Below are 23,037 nucleotides of genomic sequence, written 5' to 3'. Positions count from 1 at the left end.
GGCTGCCATAACATCTGTGACTGTTGTAATGAGGTTGGTTAAAACGTAACTCACTGAAGCAGCAAGAACTAATCACCACATAGATGTAAGATTTACAGAGCCTTAGATGGAGAGTGCTGCAATAATCTTCTGAGTATGCGCATGGGGCGGGGGGTGGATGGAATTGTGTGTAGTCTTTACACGTGTGGTAGTAAAATTACTCGTTAGCTGCAGTAGGTCTCATTATCTTAGGGAAACACATCAATGATTCCTGCTTAACAGGGTGTTTAGGAAATGTCTGCTTATATGCAGAAGGCAGCCTGAACCAATATCCTGTGCAGTCCATGAGCACCTGTCTCGGGTTGAAGGAATTTTAATTGCCTCTATTTTCTCTCCCAGATACTGGAACTCCCTGAGTAACCTTGTGGCTTCACTCCTGAATTCAGTCCGTTCCATTGCCTCACTGTTGCTGCTTCTCTTCCTCTTCATTATCATCTTCTCACTCTTGGGGATGCAGCTCTTTGGGGGCAAGTTTAACTTTGATGAGATGCAGACCAGGAGAAGTACATTTGACAACTTCCCCCAGTCCCTCCTCACTGTGTTCCAGGTAAGGGCAAACGTGGTCCCAGTGGGGCCAACATACTGGGTTTACATGGGACGAGACAGAGAGCGGGTCCTGCAGCCTTCGCCTGCAGCCTGGCAGTCCCTGAGACTGGACATCAGGCTAACAGCTCCAGGAGCAAGGTGCCTCGCTGTGCTGCCAGCACAGGGGTATTCCCTCCCAAAGTTGGTTACCAAAGCTAAAGGCTTTGTGTGTAGCAAGGCCGCCAGGTCTTAGCAGGGTAAGACAAGAGAATGGCCGTTGCCATGTCCCGGGACAGCACCTGCATGCCAAAGTCCAACCCTACAGCTGTTGTCCCCCCTCCCACATTACTGGGGAACACATATCTGCACCAGAGAAGTAATCAGATGGCCTTTAAGCTCACTGCAGTTTTGGGGCTGATCAACCGAGAGCACCAGGCTCATGATTTCACACGCAAGGTGAAGGGAAGTGGCAGGGAGGGCTATGCTGAGGGGTGCCTTCAGTGCTGTAGGTTGTGCAGCCGGTCTGAAACAGCAGATGCATGGGAAAGAAATGACTGGGAGAGGTGGGGAGACTTGAACAGAGTTTTCTGGGAGAATCGTTTGGCTTCAGCTATCATCTTCAAGGGGACATCTGGGGATTTTTTATACTTTGAGCACAGGCCCTCTTTACATTCTCCTTGTTCTGTATTTTTTTAATTTTCTAGATGAACACAGACAGAGTCTCCAACCATCCTGGAAGAGGGGGTGTTCTCTAAGATAGTAGATATTTTTGTGTTAATGGGGTTTTCAAATTCTCTCTGTGGTCTAACACTGTATCCCTTATTGGTGGGAATGTGTCATTTAGATCCTGACTGGGGAGGACTGGAATTCGGTGATGTATGATGGGATCATGGCTTATGGCGGCCCCTCTTTTCCAGGAATGTTGGTCTGTATTTACTTCATCATCCTCTTCATCTGTGGAAACTGTATCCTTTGATGCTACTCTTTTCTCCAAGCGGTGCTGAATTTGAAGCCACCCTTTACTACTTTGTTATGTCAGAAAACAATTATTTTCATACCTTACTTTTTTACCTTTTCCCTAGGTCTGAATTTTGGCTTTGCACTACAAAAAGTTAATTTTAGGTAATGTTAAGGCATATAAAAAGTTGTAAGAGCCAGCTACATGCCAGTTCTACATGCTAGCTTTTATTTAGTATCTTTACATGTTTAGTGTTTTTATTTTTCATTCCCCTTAATTCTCTCACAGGTTGCTCTTTCCTGCCTTCTCCAGAAACTAATCTCTGTGTGTACTTACTGGACTTACTGCATATTTTTGCTTTAATTGCCTTTTTGGTAGTATATTACATGTGCATTCATCCGAGCCTTATGTGGAATGAAAATATGTATAATCTACAATATGCTATATATAAATTCTGTAATAGGAGTAACATATGTTTGACATAATTGATTTATGTAAGAACATGTATTAATTCATGTATAAACTGACAGGAACCTTGTTCCATTTCAGTTACTGCAGTATGTCTGTTCTTCAAACAGAAAATTGTGTGCTCTGTTATCTTCCAGACTCTGTTGGTGTTAAGTAATTTCGGTTCTCTCTGGCTTCAGGGTGAAGTGAGGGCACTGTACCCATCCCAAGAGGTACAAAGCACATTGCATGATTAGTCTGTGAGTGTCTTTTCACAGGAATTTGCATATAACATAGAGCTATGGTTCTGTTCCAAATTTGTTCGTGTTTCGTTTCTGCTTCCCTACTAAATGGCCTTCCTGTGTTAAAGGTGACATTTCTTTTTATACTGATTCTTCTATAAAGCTACCTGGTAGTCTCAGCCCAACTCTTCTGGCCTTTCCTCATAATTCAGATCTCTCAAACCCTGTTATTTGACATTTCAGTTGACCCAAATGCCCTCTCTTCAAAGTAAGATGATGCAATTCCACTTATCTGAAGGTCGAGGTAGGCAATCTGCCTGACAGCTTAAAAAAGCTACAATTTGGATTGCCTTGTGACCTGCAGAGGACAATGTGAGCCAGCGCTACATGCTGGCTGACCTTGGAGCCTAGGGAGGAGGGTGGCTGTATTTTCAGACTGAGCCTTGAACTGGGGTTTACTTAAAAGTTATCATGGCATAATAAGATTTCTCAAGAAATTTATAAAAGACTCTGACGTTCATATTTGTAACGTGAGACCTGAGCACTGATTGGCAAGACAAGAAAACAGTGGTGATTCCTTGCCCTTCAGCTACACGGGGATGACTGGCCATGCAAGGACTCTCTGCTAGGAGATGGCAGAGTTGTCAGCTCAACCCTTTAATGCCCAGACTAAATGAATTTCTTTCTGGTTGCCTCAGAAACACTAATGAGCATGCTGTGTTTGCTGTCCATAAAATCCACTCTTGTCTGTGGGAATACCTGTTATGAGGTTGTTCAAGTCAAGTACATAGGCCACAAAAACTGGAAAGCCCAGGTGCCTTCTGGTATGAGGCTCTTGAATACAACAGTGCTTTATTAAAAGCGACCTAAGCTGTCAAAGATGCAAAGCATTCAGCACTGCCCTTATCTTCAGTGGAATTTGTTGCACAAGAGTAAGACTCTTTTGGGAAATTGGAAACTAAAATGTAAGGACCAGACTTAGATGTTTTGTATTAGTCATTCTGTTGTGAAGCTTTGGAAACCCCACACAGTGTGTTAGCAGTTTGAATCAAAGGTGTAGGTTTGTGCATGCTGGATATTCACATACTGAACATTTGTGTGAAATAGAAGTTTGGAAAATCCAAGAGATCTGATGAGAGGTTGCTAAAAATTTTCTATTAAGAAACCTTTGGTATAATTCTGTTCTGCAGTTTCCAAAGCCTGTTTTCTTTAAGTAGCACACAGATATCCTGCTGAATGTGTTTTTGGCCATTGCTGTGGACAACCTTGCTGATGCTGAGAGTTTGACATCTGCACAGAAAGAGGAAGAAGAGGAAAAGGAAAGGAAGAAGCTAGCTAGGTAAATCCATTTGCATACTCCTATCTACACTCATATGCATGTGTTCCTGTGTGCAATTACACACACATTATGCACATATATGTGTGCAGATAAGTAGGTGTGTATATGCAGTGCATATGGGTAACTTCTTTGTGGGTGTATATATATATTATTGATTTAATTATATGTGGAAATATATATAAATTTTTATGTAAAATAATTCAAACTAAAGAACAAGAGGGTGTCACGAGCTGGGGGGTCCCCACAGTTGCGATGATGTGAGCAGAGGAAAGGAAGTCTGTGTGACTAATGAGCTTTCAGGGCATCAGCAGAGAAGGAGTATGAAATGGTGTAGTGTCACAATCCCATTTGAAACTCCCTGTTACCTCCTGATTGCTTTGGACCGCAAGGCATATTTTCAGACTGTCATTCACAGGACAAGATTCAACAGCTTCCTTCTCTTTTGATGCCACATGCTGTTCTTCTCTTGCCGGTTCTTTTAGTGTTTCTGCAGACTCTGAGAAGGCAAGAGCTTAAGTAGAGCTTCTCTGTCCCAGCTGCCAACAATGGGGAAGCCTCTCCTTACTGTTTATTTCTAATCACTATCTTCCAGGCTACTTGGAAGGACTCTCTTGTGCAGATCTTTCCACTTTGTCCTGCATGCTAGTCAGCAGGTTACCCTGGCTCTGGGAGTCCAGTCAGGGGCAAAACGTTGTAGGCAACCTAGTGGAAGTCCACAAGATATGGGTTGAAAATGGTTCATGCCTTTGTCATTGGGTGCACAAAGAGATGTCTAGTGAATACGTGTGTGTGCAAACACACAGGCATGTATTTCCTCTCCATGCGCATGCACACCCACCCACACACACACACAAACACGTGTCATTGAGAAAACCGTAAAATAAAATGATGCTGTGTAGAATTAGAGCAGAGTGTCTGCCTTTGCCTGCAGATGAGGACAAGGTGGAGCCGCTGGTATGTAAGCTGAACTAAGAATGGAGGTGCTAGCCAGCTGATGGTTCTCATGGTGTGTGCTGTAGTACACAAAGTTGCTGACAGGGAAACAGTTTTTCAGCTTTGTAACTCTTTGCTTTTTGTATTGTAAAATTGTTAGAACTGCTAGTCCCGAAAAGAAACAGGAGATAGAAAAAACAGCTGTGGAGGAGGAGACAAAGGAGGAGAAAATTGAGCTGAAATCAATCACTGCTGATGGAGAATCTCCACCTGCTACCAAGGTAAGGTCTGCTGCCAGCCAGCACACTCTATGCAGTGATGGCATGAACAGCTTGTGTTTCTGAGGGAATGAAAACCCTCTGCCTTGTCTGATAAAGGCTTTGCTGCTTCTCCTTCCACTTCTGTCAGATCAACGTGGATGATTATCAGCCCAATGAAAATGAAGAAAAGAGCCCATATCCCACAACAGAAGCACCAGGTATATATCTTCTTCCTCTTACCCCTGATTCAACAAAGAGAAGTTCCAGTTGCTAATGCACATACAGCCAAATTGTGGTAGCAGGTATGCTGAACATGTAATGCTTTCATGACGGGACAGGATGATGTGCTTGCGTGTGCTGGCATGGGTGTGGACTTGTGCTTTGCAGTCCTTATAGTGATTAGTCATGTTTTAGTTGGTTGTCTGTAAAGCCTGTATTTGGAAACAGAGAACCAAATCAAATAATATAAAAATCTCCATACGAAAAATATGACTTTGTTTTCAGTCTATTTTTTCTTTATTCAGTGGTCAGGGGAGACTCACAACAGATACTCGTGAAAGGCAAAGTGCTGAATGCCTTTTTGCACTTTTTTCTAATAAAAAAAGACAGTGTGACTTATTAAAATAATTTTAAAGGCATAAGATCTCAGCCTCGGATTGGTAAAATCAAGCTAGAGCATTAGTTAGGCTAGTTTTCAAGTCAGTTGGACCTAATTAACTTAATCCTCAGATACTTAAAAGATTGGTTGAAGAAATCTCAGAGCTTTGAGCTGTTTTTCTTCAAGAGCTCCTGAATGCGGGGTGGAGTTGGAGCAGAATTATAAGATAGTCAGTTCAACTTCCATTCTTGGAAAAGTGCTGGAACGAGTGATTAAACAAACTATATGACTGCAAGATAAGGAGGTGACTAGCAGCCAACATAGATTTGCCAAGAACAAATCACGTCAAACCACCCTGATTTTCTTCTGAAAGGGGTGAAGACGACTTGTAGACAGGAGAAAAGAAGTAGATGTCATATTCTTTAGCTTTGCTAAGGCTTCTGACTATCTCTTATAACATTCTCATAAGCTGGCTAGGAAAGCATGATCTAGATGATTGGTAGAGAAGTTGGTCAGACCTTTTATGTGGAGAGTAGTGATCACCCAAGTGAGATTCTGCAACCCAAGGGCCTGTCCCGAGTTCAGTTCATTGTTAGTGACCTGAATGGTGGAAGAGGAAATATGCTTATTACATTTGCAGATTGCATGAAGTTAGGAAGGACAAGGGAGCATGCTGGAGGGCAGCATTAGAGTTCAAAGAGCTCTTGAGGAACTGGATAAATGGTCTAAATAAAATTGAAAGTGCCAGGCTCTACACGTAGGCAGGAATAAACAACTCGCAAATAAAGGCTCTTAGGTGACAGCTATTTGGGTAACAGTTCCTTGAGGAAAGAATCTGAATCTTGTGATCACAAGGCCAGCAGGTGCCAACAACATTCTGTTGTCTTTCAAAAGGTAGTGATGTCTTTCAAAAGTAGTGAGATTTATAAACAATGAAACCATGACACTTTAGTCCAGGTATGGGTTTCTTCTAATAGGTAACCAGAAAATAGAAAAGCTAACCAGAGCAAAGAAATTGTTTTATTCTGTTCACCATTGATAAGATCTCAGCTGGGGTATTGTATCTCGTTTTATAGATCATTGTATGATCATCGTTGTATGACACCATTTCTAAAGAATTCCCTAAATTGCTTATCATTTCTTTGTAAAGAGTGACGTTACTTCTTCTCTTTTGTAACCCTCTGAAAATCTTATCTTTTTGCTGAAAATGATCTTTAACAGCTCACACAACTACCTGACAACTTCTTTCAGGGTTCATGGAAGTCAACCATAAGGCTCAGATGCAGTAAAATTTTGCAAATCCCTTATTAGATCAGGTTTACCTTAGTCACCTATTCTGTTCTGCAGTGCAAAGCTTAGAAACACCAAGGCCCTCTCACAGCTGATGTGGCACGTCACATCTGCCTTGTGTAGTCAGTTTTGGAGAACAAGGCTCCAAGGCTTTCCCCAGCACTAGCAAGCAAGAGTTTCCCAATCCCTACATGTACCCATGTCCGGTTCCCTTGTGGCCATCTGACCAGTCCTGAATCCTTCTGCTGCTTGCTGATTGGTCCAGCTGTGGTACAGGAGGTGCTGTGCAGCCAGATGTGGCCCACCTGGAAATGCACCTTTTCTTGCCCACTTGCACGTGGATCCATTTCAGCTGTGCTTTGAGTGAAGCATCCTATTGCTGCTTAGATACAGTCAGCTGGTTCTACCTATTTTCTGTTTATGATTTAAGCTGTTAATACCTGTGACCTTTCCATTGGCTGTGTACTATTCCTTCCTGTGAAAATATCCTTCACCCTAACCCAGTGTTCAGAAACAAGTTGAAATGGTCACTTTATTTGCATTCCCTTTATTCTTTCACCCTGCCTCGTTCAGTCCCCTATTTGTTTACGTGGCCTCAACCAGTTTTCTTGATAACCTCTTCCGACTCCACTTGCTACAGAGTGTTGCTCTTAGCCCCCAGAATACTCTGTCTACTTGCAGCTCATTAGATCATCTATCCTCTGTGTTGGAGGGAGAGACTAGTTCTTCCAGAGATCTGTGTACACTAGGAGGATTATTATGATAATATGTTTATCATAGGAATACAGGGAGCTAGTCTTGCAGTCTAGTACAGAAACAGACAAAGAATTCAGAATGTCAGATGAAGGTAGAAGCTTGGGATGATTCATGGGAGCTTGGAGCAAAGCAGTGTCCTTACGCAGGAGTTCTGGTTTTTGTACAGTAAAAAAAAAAAAAGATCCTCATAATTGAATTTCTTAGTGATGCTGCACTGTAGCCTGTGTGTGCTTATGGCTTCACAACCAAAGGACATCACTATTCTAATAAAACATAATTCAAGGCAACAGTCCTAGATTTGAATATACTTGAACTTTAGGCAAGTTCAAACCTAGATCTGAACTTGGCAGCTCTGAGTCATGTTTCTTTACGATTTCGTGGCAAGATTGACTAGAAGTGTCACTTTTTAAACACAAATGTTCCTTAGGTATAGAAAACAGTTGAAGAACAAGTGTTGAATTGCAGCCGATGTGCTGCCCAGTCCATCTGTGAATACCATGTCGACCTTTGCTTCTGTGAATGCTGGCAACTGTGCAACATACTGTTTTGGTATGCAGGTAGATAGCTTAGGTAGTGACTTGAGCTGAGGCTGTAATCATGTTATTCATTGCATATTTGGGCCTCAGTGCTTCCTTTCTTCTGTGCCCTAGACCCTACTTTAAATGAAAAATGTTTAGAACGTTAATCTTTATCTATGGCTGAGGAACAGAACGTGTTTTCCAGTCTGAAGGTATGTGGTTGCCAGAATCATTAATATATTTCTTATTGTATGGCAGACACAAGAAAAACAGGAGAGGAACAGTGTTCTTCAGGGTCTTCATGAGGCTGATCCTTCTGCTAAGAGTCCATTTTCCTGCCGCAGTGTTCCATGCCCATTTGAAAGTGTTTTTATAAGCATTCCTCTGTGTAAAAGAAAAAGAATGAGCTAATAGAGAAGGCACAGAACAGAGACTCGGAATACTAGTGTTTTGAAGTAAGAGCTCTCAAATGTCCTGTGTGATCATGGGCATTGGTATTCTGGGCTGTTAAAGAAGAAAAAGAGTTTGCTTACCTCACTCGTTGTCAGCCCACTTGGAAATCTGTAGATAAAAGGTGCAAGTGCAAAGTATTGTGATATTATGTAAATATGAGCAGTAACATTAAAGCCTATTTTACAAGTACTGTGCATAAAAGTACTTCTGAAAGAATGTTTCTTCAACTAATACAGCCTGTAGCAATAGTATTATAAAGTATATTGCAACATAAAATTTAGCCGCCTTAAAAAGTACAAACTCTATGTACCAGCTCGAATACTTATCCAAAAATTCATCAAATGAATTTGAGCTGAACTCTTGCTACTAGAAGAGTAAAGAAAGAATCCTATTTGCATGCAATAATGGTATGCATTTAAAAGACCACTTTTCTCCTGCCTCTGAAATCTAGATCAGGATCTGTGCTGATTCATCTGTTCTTTCTGATGTGTCCATTATCAGATCAAGTACAGTACCTGACCCTAAAGGAACAGGCTCTTCCTGGAATTTATCTCACTTTATGGACTCAAACCTTTTAACTAGAGTTTTCTCCTTTGCATTGGCTGGAAGATGAATCAGTTGCACCTAACCTGTCAGACGCCTTTCTTAAAATATTTTTCCTGTCTTGCTGATGAAGTGAGAGGATTGGGATCTTTAAAATAGCAAAATCCTGTCATGTCATTTACAAAACAGCATTTGACTTCAGCAGATAGAAGCAATCCTCAAAGGTGGAAGGTTCTCTTTCACATACCACTTAGTCTCCATCTCTGCATTTTTTCGCTTGAGGATGTTCACTGATCTGCACAGTGCCTGGAGAACTGCTGCATAGGCACCAGGTTCGAGAATCTCAGCCTTTCAATCTTCCCCCCCATTTAATTATGAAAGGAGACAATTTTAAGAATTTCTGACTGGTGTAAGTCAAAGTGCCTGTGCTCCATGTTTGCTCTGGGGCATACAGGTGCTCATCCAGACACAATCCCAGAAGTGGCAGTGGCTCCAGGGAGAGTCTTACAAAGAGAAGAACAGATCTTGACGAACTGGAGGAATGGTCTAAAGAAAATAAGATACAGTTCAATAAGGATGAGGTCAAAGTGCCACTCTTGGGAATAGTCAGTAGCACAGTGCAGAGGGGGGAGTGACAGACTAGGCAGCCATTCTGTGGTAAATAAACTCTGCTTTGTGCAAATCAGAAACTGATGGCTAATTAGTGCCGGAGTGTAATGAAAAGAAGTGCCCAGGAAGGACATGGTCCTGAAGTATGTAAAAGTTTTCTGCAAGGGGAAGAGAATTGTCTATTTTCTGTGTCCATGGAAAATAAAAAAACAGACAGACCATAGCAAGAAAGATTCAAGTCAGCCATTAGAAGAATTGCTTTTTGCAGAAGGGACAACGCAGCATCTGAGGTGACTGTTGTGAGGATATTGTGGGTTTACCAGCATTAAGGGTTTTACAGGGAGACTAGATCAATGTCTGCTAGGGTGAGCGCTGGGCAGTGAATGTGGACAAGGAACTTCAAGTGTTCATCATCCTGCTAAAATGAGTCTTAGTTCTTAACTCTAATTGTGACAGAGACAAATGCCCCAGCACTCCAGAACAGGTTGTATTTTGCATTAAAAGACAAAAATGCTTCTTGTAGCAGAGGAAGATGAGGAAGAACCCGAGATGCCCGTCGGCCCTCGTCCTCGCCCGATGTCTGAGCTGCACCTCAAGGAAAAGGCTGTGCCCATGCCTGATGCCAGTGCTTTTTTCATCTTCAGTCCTAACAACAGGTATTCAAGACATTGCTTAGGTGGAACAAGGAGGCAGAGAGCAGGTGCCCCTTTCATGCTGGGCCCCAAAGGTTATGTGGTGCAGAGCTTGCTTCCAGCAGTTCATACCAGAGATCTCCTTTAAGGGCCCTAGCATGAAATCCTCATGCAAGCACAACTGTAGGGACCCCTCTGACAATATTCAATGGGACTTCATGGCGCCTGCAAGGCTGATTGAAGACAGGAATCATGAAAGCTTTGGAAATAAGGGACTTGGAGGCAAGTCAGTAATTGGGATTCCCCAACGTATTCAGGTCCAAATTGCAAGCAAGACATCATGCAGTCAGTCAGTCGTGAGTTAGAAGCTTCCTGGCCCAATAGCTGCTCAAAATCCACTCCCAGTAGGGAGTTCATGTGTCCTTGCTCATTCCTACACGTCAGGAATGAGCATACAAGAAATGGGAGGAGAAGGATGACAGTCCATAGCTCTGAGGGGTTGCTGAGGAGAATAATTCTTCCCTCACACTTTTCTCTTGGGCTCCTGTAATGTGGCTTCATATTGCCCCGCCTTTCCAACACGGATGTGCGAGACCCGTACTGTGAGGGGAGGGCTGAGCTATGTCACAGGGGAAGGTATCTTTCCAAGAGAGCGGAAACGAGCTCACTGCCCGGTGGTTTGTGCAGTACCATGTATCCCAACATCTCTTTTGGGGACTTGGCCTCCAAACACAGCTCCAAATTAAGGCAGGGCTGTAAAAGCACCTCTGAATTCAGAGCCAATCTTTCCACATCAGAGCTTCTGCCACTCCTCCTTGGGTATGTGCAGCAGAGAGGGACTGATGATGATTGGGACTCATGGACTCTAATGCCAGCTTTGCCACCCACCCACTGTCACTTGTTGAAGAAGTAATTTAACCTCTGTAATCATCTGTAAAATTGTTATAATAGGAGCTTGGAGGCTTAACAGCCAAAAGTACAGCTAAATAGATTAATGAAGTGCCTCTAGAACTGTGCATAGGACTGTAACGAGGTTTAACTCCTCGTGTCCTGATACTGATGTATGGAATGTGCTGTAATGGTCTACAGTAAGCACGCTACTGTTTGATGGGAGACTGCTACTTCTTTACTTGCTAGTTTCCCATGAAGAGCACCAAACACTCGGTATTAGGGTGATGTTTAGCAGACACCCTGCGTGGCCCGATGTCCTCCCAGAAGCCCTTTGAAAATGCCATCCTGCCCTATAGCTGTTTGGCCAGATCTGTGCCCTGTTAGCAAGATAGATTCCCCATAGCTCCTGCTCAGTGATACTCCAGCCGCGGCTCGGAAAGACATTGGCCAGCCCGAAGCCCATTTCTACTGCTTTCCCCCTAAATGAACGGGGAATGGTTCTGTGAATGAAAGCAAGAGATGTAATTTGGGCTTGGCATGTTTTCAGACTACATCTAAATCACAAAGGGCTCTGTCAGGAGGGAGTGACTGTTCTCCATTCAGACGCACCAAGCGAGAGTCCTGCAGGCAGCCGGTCACTCCATGTGCATCACTGCATGATGTGGAGATCCAAGGCTGCCCAGTGCCCAGCAGGGCCAAGCACAGCTGCCTGGGCCCGTTGTTCTCCCTGTTGCTGGGGCGGGGGGAAGCTGCTCTGCGGAACAATCCTCCAGGCCCAGTCCTGCTGGCAAAAGAGGAGGGGGGAATCTTTCCCAGGTCTTGCTGTTGTCTGAGAGATAAAGTTGTGCCTCTCCTCTCTCTTGCAGGTTTCGTGTCCACTGCCATCGAATTGTTAATGATAACATTTTCACCAACCTGATCCTATTTTTCATCTTGCTCAGCAGCATCTCCCTGGCAGCTGAGGACCCCGTCCGACACCTTTCCTTTAGGAACCAAGTATGCTTCCCACCCTCCTTCCCTCACTGTGTATTAGAAGTGTGGTACAAGCAGATCATGAGTTGAAGCCAGGAAAGGCAGAAAAGACTGCATCAGAGGCTTTGGGAGTGACTCTCTTCCCTGATTTGCGCCTTTTGTAGGCTGTGTGTGAAATCATTGGGTTTTGTAGGGAACATGGGTCAGTGCAGAATTTGGCCTCTAGTTCGTTTCAGAAGCATGTGTAGGGGAAGGAAGGACAGGAGGCTGAAGCAAAATTATTGTTCCCTGGGATTAAGGCATCAGAAATTGTCTGTAGAAACATTGATTGGGATACAGATAATGCTAATTTGGGGGCTTTATGGGTTCTCTTTGGAACATTTGTTCTGCTGCCACATGCTTTCTTTTAAACTAAAAAGCCCAGGGCCTGATCCGATTTTCACTTTATTCACAGTGGTGTAAATCAGGAGTAACATTCTTGAGTTTGACACAGTCACTCTGGGGGAATTTGGTCCCATCAAAGTTTAGAACCATGCTATTGGAATGCAAGCTGCAAAGCTATCATTAAATTTGAGATAATCCTCGGAAAATATGCTGTGCTCCCCTCCTCACCAGCCTGGGGGAAGGAAAGGGAGGCATTCAGCAAGGACATAGATTCTCACCTTCTTTCTTGACCATTCTTACTAGGCTTTTTGAAACGTTCAGTGTTCCCTTACCTTTCCTAGTGGTTGTTTCCATTAATCTGGGGTCACTGCAGAAAGCAGAAGAGTCAGCAGTCATATGAGAGACTTCTGATCTGTACTGTCTGCAATGGCATTTTGGTGCCTTTATACTGGAAGAGCTTGATAGGTTTAAAGAGTGGGACATTGTTTTGTTGTTGTTTAATAATAAAACCTTAACTTAACACTCAGTGTTCTACCTCCTTGAAATATCCTGGCCTGAGCGTGCATTTAAACACATATATGTATGTAGAGAAAGTGTTAATGGAGGTTTATTCCTGAGCTTATCTCAGAGTTGCTTTGCATTTTGTCCTGAAGGAGAGTACTAAATAATAGTCAAACCTGTGCTGCCAGTGACCTACTTGTGCACGGCTGCGTGTGCCCACCATGTATGGATAAATGTATGTCAATATGTATTAGTGCTGCAGCATGACGTCAGCTAGCACAAGGGCTTCTCACATGCCACAGAAGCTGGCGCAGAATCTATAGCAGAGAGGTTTAAATGAGAAAAATAGTCAAAGCTGGTTTTCCTGGATAAAAGAACTGCAGGTTTGTGGCAAAGTGTTGTCTTGCGTGTTTGAAGCCACTGATGTTGCATGAAAATCTGTGTTTAATTTTTGCAGGTACAGATGTTTATAATGTGTCATACAAGGGGACACTGACAAGATGTTTGGGTTGCAAACGCGGTCTGCCTGTGCACTTTGACATTAGAACAGTAAGATTGTGTCCTGCTCTGTGCCCACACAGAGGCCTGGGAGGGAAAGAAAGAAAGCAAGCGGAAAGCAAACTAACTTCACTCTGGGACAGCATAATCGGGCATTAACCTGTGCACAAGGACTCATGCAGACTAATGCTGCTGTTGGCACAAATTGTCCCAGGGCAGGAAGGCAGGAATGGAGAGAACATCCTCCAGCATGGGCTAGCGAAGGGACTTGGACACTGCTTCTGTCCCAGGGCAGGCTGGTGGCTGCGTGTTTGTTGTGTCACACAGGGCTCAGACAGCAAGTTTTTGGAAGTGCCTCCCCAGTCTGATCAAACAGCTTTTAAAGCCCAAGGAAGTCCTAAGACTTTATGGGCTCATAATATTCTCCTGTTTGCACCTTGCCAAGGTATTCATTCATTTTGATATATTGTAAATTCATATTTCAATAATAACAAATATGCCTGCTGATAAATGGTACTGCCTGCACAGGTGGAGCAGTTATCATTTTCTTTAGGCAAGATTTCATCTGTAAGGGACGTCTTTACTAGCTGCAGCTTTGGGGCCAGATTCACCAGTATGCTCTAGCTGCTTTGCAGTGCTGCAGTGATGTAAAGCAGCTGCAGGTACACCTTGATCATCCACTTTAATGAAGTTTATGGCTGCTTTATGTTGGTGGAGTCATGCAAAGCAACCTGAGAGTACCCATGAATCTGGCCTGTTGATTATAAAATTATTCGGTTGATGTAATAACCAAATGTCAGGACCTATGAGGCAGCAATGCAAGGGGACATTTCCAGTTATAATGTGTGTAAATTAATATAGGATGCAATTGAGATCTGTCCATCCTTGAAATAGCCCTTTTTCAATTCTCTAAGTTGCAAAAATCTATAGGGCCCAAGACAACCTTGAAGAAGCGAGAACAACTTGGGGTCAAAAATTGAGCAGTAATTTGAAGAATTTTGTTATACAGTAGCTGTAAGTGACATTCAGTGTCTGCAAATTAGTCTAGATTTGGGTCATGCTTAAATAGTGCAATCTGAAACAACCTTGTAGTTTGCAGTAGCTACCCTGCTGCCCATGGCTTACCAAGCTTTAAGAATCTAGCCACCTGTAAATCTGAGTTAGGATATGGGCACTGAGATGCAATAAATGCCTGTGGGATGGGAGAGGACAATTTATGCTGTATGTTTATTAGTGTCTTAGCAGTAAAGGTTTAAATTTCGCAAATGATCAGTTTTCTACAGCTTCCATATATTGGCCTTCTGGTTTAGAACTTGGTTAATCTAAAACAACAGTAATCCAAGGGCATGATACTTTTCATTTTCACCTTTTGTAGTGTAGGTAACACTAAAATGGCTAGGGATATTTGAATATATTGGAAACAAAGAGAGTTCAAGTCTAGTCCCGTTAGTCAGTGAGAAAGTTCCCATTTGCTTTCGTGGGATGTCAACTGATAGGCAGTGAAAGACATCTCTGTCATTGATGCTGTTACTCTGAAAATCACTTTACACTTCCAGACTTGCTGTTGCCTTCTGTGACACCCTAGGGACACTTTTTGTGGTCTGCTGTGCATGCCGCCAGTATTCCCGTCACCAGGCCTAAGTTAATGGGAATGATGAGTATTTCAGTTTGCCTGTTATCCAGGATGCCAGTAGAAAGACACAAGATTTAAGTTAGGCACCTTTAGCACACGACCAAATTATGGTTGCAATACAAGAGCTGGGATTCTGTTCAATTGGCACAGTCTTTGTTATTCATCCTAATCCAGGGCAAATCAGGATAGAGGGGAAAAAACAGCTAGAGCATGAATTTGCAGTTTGCTTTTCTTCCTTTGAGAGAGGCACGGAACAAGCCTGAGTGGAAGTTAGTAAGAAGAAATCTCATATTTTCCACTGAGAGACCAGGCATCCTGGTATTCTCAGTTTGGAAGTCTATTTGGGAAAACCCTTGAATCGTCTGTTCTGTATTAGATTAAAAAAAAAAAAATCTTACAACAACAATCAAAAAGTTATTTTGCCACTAGAGCTCTCATGGGATTGTGTCTCAGAAAAGTTTTCATGTAATGTGCTGTTTCTCCTCTGTGCCAGGACCTTCACTGCATTCAACACAACGTCGTTAAAAACCATTTCCTATATAGTCCTCCTTCTTCCCTTGTTAAAAGGCATATGTATTTGATTTTGAACTGTGATTTCCCATTCAAGTGATCAGTCACTGATCTACCCTCCCTGCTCCTATTCCTTTTTGTTTTTACAGATTCTCTTTTATTTTGATATAGTTTTTACTGTCATTTTCACCATTGAAATTGCTCTGAAGGTAACGTGCCCATCTTCTCTACCATTACTTGTCCACAAGCTTACTAGTGTTCTGCCACTGTCTGTTGCTAACACACACGCCTGTTTGTTCCTGGGTCACGCTCAGTACCACTAACCCGATTGTGCTTATTTTTCAGATCCTAGGCAATGCAGACTATGTCTTCACTAGTATCTTTACATTAGAAATTATTCTTAAGGTAACCAATCTGAGCAATACACTCGTTTTCTCCTCCCTTCCTCCCTTCCTTCCTTCCTATCACTCTTTTTCTTTTTTTTTTTAACACCGTTATTATCTCTACACAAAAGATTGTTTATCTTTTGATTTTGTCATTTTGGTAGTTGTTTAAAAAGTCCTCTGTGAAATTTTGATATTCAAACTTGTAATTCAGGGCCTGTATCAAAACAATGCCTTTAGAGGAATCACAATGAAAGGATGATCCTGTTGGGAAAAGTAAGAGAGGACCAAGAAAAAGGTCATCACCCTGTAAATTTATCTTTCTACCCTGGCCAGTCATTCCAAAGCAGGATTTGTTTGCTGTGCAAGGAATCCTGAGCACATACACCTCTTACACCTGCTACAACCCAAAGAGAAAGTCTCCATTCTGCACAAGTCATGAGGCCTGGCCAGAGGGCAACCAATGACTTCTGTAAGGTGACAAGGTGCACAGTCAAGTAGGAGACAGGGAGACCAGTGCAGAAGCTGACTTTTTGGGTGTGGAGGGGTAACCAAGGGTACAAGTCACTGAAACACCAAGGACTGTAGCTGCAGATGAAAATCGCTGCATTGCCTGTTTGAAACCTGGCTTCCCATTTCCCAGGAACATGCTCTATACCAAGGGAAACGTGCAGGAGAATAGTTTAGCTTGTTCTTAACTCTAATATTCCCAAGCTGGTAGGCTAATAATTTAAATAACAGTAATTGAGCAAAGTTCTGGATTTCTAAATACTAGGTTCACTTGGCAGGTTGGGTTTTTTCTCAGCAAGCTAGTTTTAAGTGCTGGCAGGAAGTACCTCAGAGTTGCTCAAAACTTGCAACTCAAGACCCTAATAACAATATCCGTACTGAAGGCTGGCAAGCAGAGTGGCCCCTGCATATCTATGTAGAGAATTGTGCTTTTTGATATGACTTAAAAAGACCAAAGTCATAACGTTCTCCAAAGCAATGTACATATTATGCTTGTGTACCGTGTGCATCTGTGTTTACACGATAAAACTGAACATGCACATACCAAATGGCTGATCAAAAAGGCCTGTCAAAAGAGGAGAACATCTCAACAGCAACACCTAAAAATAAAACAATAGTTCAAGGCACCTGTCTGAACTTTCAGTTACTAATTCTGCTCCCAATGACGCAAATGGTAGCACTCCTAATAACTTCTGTGGAAGCAGAACATAACCCAACCCTCTGGTGTATTGCTCCATTTTCTTCAGGGGAGCGTTCTGCATAGTACCTGAGCCTTCCCGATGTCTTTCTGTTAACTTCAGTGGATTTATGTCAGCACCCCTGGATATTCTATGGGTTCAAGTGGAAGAGGAGTGCAAGGACTATAAATGTTTAAGAAATTCTTCTGTTCTTATCCTGCCAGGTCCTGCCTCACTAGTTGCTTGTTTTCTCAGGGTGCATTTCTCTGCTGCCTTGCATTGAGCACAATGTTTTGCCCCACAGCAAAGTTAGCGTAAATGGTAAGAAACAAAAGAATAAATGGCAGTAAGATGTTCAAGGCTGTAGAGGAACAATCTTCATCCATCCTCATGTTGCTGATGACACCTGCAAGCCTCACATTGCCATGGTGGAGTCTGGTGAATCTTAGCAAGGTGACCACCAGGGTTTTTTTAAATGGCACCGTAAAAGCTTGTTGAATGCCCCAGATGGGAGGCAGACATAGATTATACATTCTTTGAGAGTCTCCTCTGAGATAACAAAATCTCTCAAGAGGCTTGAGAGAACCAGTTAGCGTAGAACTTAAACTCAGCAGAGCTTCCCCTCCTGATTTCAATGGTGTCTCCTTTCTTTCAAGATTGCCATACAAAATCTAACCAGTAAAGGGCATCTTTACCACCTTTGTTATGGCAAGAACCCCTCCCTCCTTCCCCACTTGAATGTGTCTATAAGTATAAATTCTTAGCCAAGACCAGAGTTTATACTTCCTCCCCTTCTAAGTTCTGTCTGACTGATTGCTAGTCAGTTCCCTGATGTCATGGACGCTTGGGGAGGAAAACAATCTGATATACCATGTGCCCTTTTACCCTCCTCTGAATAAAATTGTCACAAGGAGGCATGGCTGGAAACCACTAGCAGGTGTGCCATCCTGAGCTATTAGCGGGAGCCAGAAAACTCCAGTTTTAATTTCTAGTTCATAATTCTCAGCTGGGACTCTGGCTGGAGCTTGTCATTGAGTAACAGTCTCACGGTGTCTGCTTCAAGTTACTTTAGACGTCTAACTTAGATGAGTTGCAGAGGACCAAATTTAGAAGGCTATGTTCCTAACCCAGGTAATGGAGGGAGTGTAGCAATTGTGGGGATAGGATTTCTTCAAAGCAGATACATTAGATCGCTCACCAAGTCTAAGGTAGGTGGTATAAATCACCTCATCACCTCACTCTCTTTAACCGTGGCAGACTCATTTAGTAACATTCTGTAATTGAGCTCAGTCAAAAAATCAAATTCTGAGCTCAGAAGTGTTTAGTTCTGACATTGTGGCTGAGACCCATTTCTGTTTACGCTGTCACTTAATCTGATTCTGGACCTATGACATCCCCCCCAACACCAGCAGGTATTCAATACCTATTCATACCCATAAAGGGGAGAAAGTCCCTTGTAACATGTGTAAAATCTTTCACTTCCTCTACTGGATGATGTTCGTAATTATTACCTCCTCCAAGAAACCACCCTGTTTCAAGGAATCTTAGCTTGAGCTTTGTGAGGAAAACCAATGGGGAAACGCAACTGCTTCTAAAAATAAAAGTGAGGAAGCTGGATAGGGGTAGGAAAAACAGATACAGGATTGAGCTGAACAGAAGTAGCAGACTAAAGAGAGCAGGATTTCCTCCTGTGGCTTCAGTTCGGCTCTAAACCATTAAATACCTGAGAGATTCTGTTTTTTCTTCACGGAGGGAAGAGAAGTCAACTGTCCACTGCAGCTGGTCTAGGCATTGCAAAACATTACAAAAAAGCACTTTTTATTTTATGTATATAATGCAAGCATCATACTCACAAGTATCCTCTGCCATTGAAGAAAAAGGGAAAAACATATAACTGCAAAGAGTAGTTTTTGCAAGCAGTCATTCTGCTGCTTTGCCGTTTCTAAATGTTATGTACTCTATGCACTCAGAGTGCGTATTTTCCTCACTGAACCTAGTATTGGTTTTCCCTAGTTAGGTCTTTCATGGTTATCTTACTGCCTTCTTCACTCTCTTTTCTTTCAATGGGGACTCAGATTCTCCTTTGGGGCCTGGGGGTGAATTGCCTGCTGTGTTAGAAATACTGCCCCTCCCCAGTTATATATTCTGAGCACAACCAGACGGGTTTGGTTTCTGAACAGATGCTAATGGAAAAGTGTGTTTGTGTCTTCATGTGCCTTCCTGCAGATGACCGCATACGGGGCTTTCCTACATAAAGGCTCCTTCTGCAGAAACTATTTCAACATCTTAGACCTGCTGGTGGTCAGCGTCTCTCTCATCTCTTTTGGAATCCAGTGAGTGAGATATTTTTCAACTTGCGGGTTTTTTTGGGATCACAGGGCCAGGTTGGGAGGTGATACCTCAGTCTCGTTGTCTTATCTGGGTAAGATTTTTCTCATGAGCCTGGAGGTATTTTTCTCAGATTATTCAAGACCATTAAAATGAATCCTCAGGAGAAGATGTCATAATTGGGAAATGCTGCACTAGTTGACCTGGAAGGGCAATCTTCCAGAAAGAGCAACTGAGAACAAGAAACTCAGTCCATTGGGAATCATGACACTTAGCTTTGATCCAAGATCTCTGATTCACTGTATCAGTTCAGGACAGTTAAGTGCCTTACAGTTCCCTCCTAGAGCTCTCATAACCTCTTTGGAAAATGGGGTGATAACGTTTTGCTATTTCCTAAGATGTTGTGAGTCTTGGTCAATGGAAGACCATCAAGCGCTTGAAGTGCTGTGTGAGAATCTCCAGAGTGCTGGTGGCAGTGACAGTTGATCCTGCTTCTGTCACGCCATTTTCTGTTGGTTGATCTGTTAATTTGCTAAATGACTTTATAGATTTACTTGACTATGTGGAACTCTGTGTGTCGGATGGGGAGTTTCCTCAACAGTAACACATCTGATAAAAAGTAAGCTCCCAGTTATTACCATTACAAGTTAGCAGCTCACGTATGTTGTGTTCCAGAGCTAAGTCAAACAGAAGGATTTGTCAGGTCCATTGGGTTTTCAATCAAGGTCTTAAGAATGGCACGGTACTCATTTTGACCTGCTGTTTCTTTCTTACAGACCTAACTAGACTCTCAGTGTGTTAACGATAAAACTGTTCCCAAAATCAGTAGGAGGGCCTGATGTCATACAGCATGGAGAAGATTCTCAGCTCAGGTTTTAGTCTTAGAAGATGCAGAGAGCTTTGTTGTAGTAGACAGTTGCATTCAGTACTTAAGTACATAAGTCACTCTAATCAGTTCAGTGGGAGTTTCCACATCCTTAAATTTGTGTACACACTTACTTGATTTGCGAGATCAGAGGCTAAACATATTGCAGGATCAAACTCCAGGTGGACTGTATACCTTTAATGCTGGAGTCACCTAGAGCTTCTACTCTTCTATGAATATTTCAGTGAATTACTTCTTTGAGCCTTATCTGAAAATGTCTTATGATGACTACATCGTGGCGCAATTTCCATTAGATATCTACTGAGTATTTGGCAGCTTGCCCTGCTTAAAAAAAATACCTTGCCTATGTTCCATTCCCTGCATTAATACAGCAGAGATGCTGAAAGCCAGAAGAATGTGTCCTGAGCATGCCCAGAGCAGGAAACAAGACCTATGAAGATAATAACAGAGAGTAGTTTCCTTACTGCTTAAGTGCCATAGCAAAGAGCTGACTCCCTAACTGTCCTAAGCAGTCTAAGGCTATGTAGGATTTCAAACAAGAAAGAGTGGGTGAAGTCCATCTGCCCTCACAGCACACCCCATATATTGCTGGATCTCTCAAACCTTCCAATACTTTCTTTCAGGTCCAGTGCCATCAATGTGGTGAAGATCCTACGTGTTCTGCGAGTGCTCAGACCACTAAGGGCCATCAACAGAGCCAAAGGACTAAAGGTTAGAAGAGTTCTAATGCATTCTGTAAACTATAAATTCAAGTTATTTCAGGCTACAAGGACTTTTGCAATGGTTTAAGTAGTGTGTCAGCAGAATCACACAATGGTTGAGTTTGTAAGGGGCCTCTGGAGGTTGTCTTGCCCAACAGCCCTGCTCAAGAAGGGCCACTAAGAGCAGGTTGCCCAGAATCATGCCCTGGACCAAGTCATCTGGCTTTTGAATATCTCAAAGGAGGGAGACACCACAGTCTCTGTGGACAACCTATTCCAATGCTCAGTCACCCTCACAGTAAAAAAGTGTTTCCTAATGTTCAGATGAACCTCCTGTGTTTCAGTTTGTGCCTGTTACCTCTTGTCCTGGCAGTGGGCACCACTGAAAATAGCCCAGCTCTGTCTTCTTTGCACGCTCGCTTCAGGTATTTGTATACATTGACAAGATTCCCTCAAGCCTTCTCTTCTCTAGACTAAACAGTCCCAGCTCTCTCAGCCTTACTTCATGAGAGGGATGCTTCAGTCCTTTAATCATCTTTGTCACCCTTTGCTGGACTCCTTCCAGTACCCCCGTGGCTCTCTTGTACTGAAGAGTCCAGAACTGGACACAGTACTCCAGGTGCAGCATCACCAGTGCTGAGTGGAGGGGAAGGACCACCTCCCTCAACCTGCTGGAAGGGCTTTGCCTAAAGCAGCCCAGGATACCATTCACCTTCTTTGCAGCAAGGGCTCATATTCAACTTCGTGTCCAGCAGGATCCCCAGGTCTTTTTCTGGCCCAGCATCACCACTAAGGTTAAAAGATGTAGTTTGCTAGGGTTACAGATGGGTTCACAAGCCTATTTTAACTTAGCCTTGCTGTATCAGATAAACTCCTTCCTGTGGGCTGGTGGGTGTCCAGCTACGTAAGTCGGTGCTGCTCGAAGTTAGAGAGCTGAGCTCTGGTATTTTGCTATCCCTTTCTGCCTGCTTCTGACAGTACGGTGAGGAAAGTAACAAGTTGGTCTTCTCTCCACTTTCCTGAGACATTACTTAATGGATAATAGCTAAATTAAATTATTTTATTTGTGTTTATAGTCTTGGGCTTCTCCCTTAGCCAACGCAGCTCAGAACAATCCTGAAAGTACTTTTGTTCCTATCTTCCATTTGCAGCATGTGGTCCAGTGTGTGTTTGTCGCCATCCGAACCATCGGAAACATTGTGATTGTCACCACTTTGCTGCAGTTCATGTTTGCCTGCATTGGAGTTCAGTTGTTTAAGGTAAAACCATTAGGCCCATTCATTCATGCATTACACTGAGCTGCATTCCAGGGTGGGAAGAAAAATAGTATGAAGAAGCCTGAGGAAGGGGAGATGGAATCTTCTGTATGACAGACAGAACATGTGGGGCACCATCAGTGTTACCTGGGCTCATGTTACCAGCAGTTTCCCAAAACTGGACCAGGCATATTCAGAACTCCTGCCGTTCATCTGTAATTGTAAGAAATCGTCAGTAACCACCTTCTTCCCTAAATAGTTTGTGGCATGACTTAGTGCCAGGGAAGTGAAGGGGGCTGTTCTAAAGGATTAGTACTTGCAGGCTGTCTACCCCTCATCTTGTAGAGGAAGGGGCATGCCAGATAATCACAGGAGGTTAGTCATTCACTTCTTTATGTCTGCTTTTATTTCTTTGCCCTTCACCATCCTTCTGACCACTGATGTTCTGCAGCACTCGGTGGTCATGCATCTTAGAACGTACACATAAAAGTATTGTGCAAGCAGATGAAAGCCTGTGCTCTGAACTACCCAGGTGCAGGCAACTACCGATCCAGTTTGTTCACATCTACCTGCAAAAGAGCATGTAAACATACCGACAGCAAGTAGTAAATGCAGTCTGCTTGCTACATGGTCTGCCCTAACCCTCGCACTGTCAGGAAAGTAAGCTTCAGTCCTCTTTCTTCCTTTTCAAGGGCAAGCTATACAGCTGCACTGATAGCTCCAAACAGACAGCAGCGGAATGCAGGTGAGTCTGCCCTTTCCCAG

General features: G+C 43.1%; 1 protein-coding gene across 27 annotated transcripts in view; it reads left to right on the top strand.

Annotated features, from left to right (window-relative positions):
* The window catches only part of CACNA1C (calcium voltage-gated channel subunit alpha1 C), a 434,777-nt gene that overhangs the window by 333,051 nt on the left and 78,689 nt on the right, over positions 1-23,037 (top strand). For 15 of the 27 annotated variants that reach the window (XM_075427817.1, XM_075427815.1, XM_075427811.1 and 12 more), the window contains 12 exons: positions 379-586; positions 1,409-1,529; positions 3,436-3,550; positions 4,644-4,764; positions 4,892-4,961; positions 10,034-10,166; positions 11,900-12,029; positions 15,877-15,936; positions 19,328-19,434; positions 20,939-21,026; positions 22,168-22,275; positions 22,965-23,017. In XM_075427817.1, the coding sequence (XP_075283932.1) occupies positions 379-586; positions 1,409-1,529; positions 3,436-3,550; positions 4,644-4,764; positions 4,892-4,961; positions 10,034-10,166; positions 11,900-12,029; positions 15,877-15,936; positions 19,328-19,434; positions 20,939-21,026; positions 22,168-22,275; positions 22,965-23,017 (1,314 nt within the window). Of the gene's footprint in view, positions 1-378; positions 587-1,408; positions 1,530-3,435; positions 3,551-4,643; positions 4,765-4,891; positions 4,962-10,033; positions 10,167-11,899; positions 12,030-15,680; positions 15,741-15,876; positions 15,937-19,327; positions 19,435-20,938; positions 21,027-22,167; positions 22,276-22,964; positions 23,018-23,037 lie in introns of all 27 variants that reach the window. The other 12 variants (XM_075427818.1, XM_075427816.1, XM_075427812.1 and 9 more) reach the window with 3 other exon arrangements.

The sequence above is a fragment of the Opisthocomus hoazin genome, chromosome 8 (assembly GCF_030867145.1).
Source record: "Opisthocomus hoazin isolate bOpiHoa1 chromosome 8, bOpiHoa1.hap1, whole genome shotgun sequence".
NCBI lineage: Eukaryota > Metazoa > Chordata > Aves > Opisthocomiformes > Opisthocomidae > Opisthocomus > Opisthocomus hoazin.
Note: the sequence above shows the minus strand (reverse complement) of the source record. Positions and strands in the feature narration are given on the sequence as shown.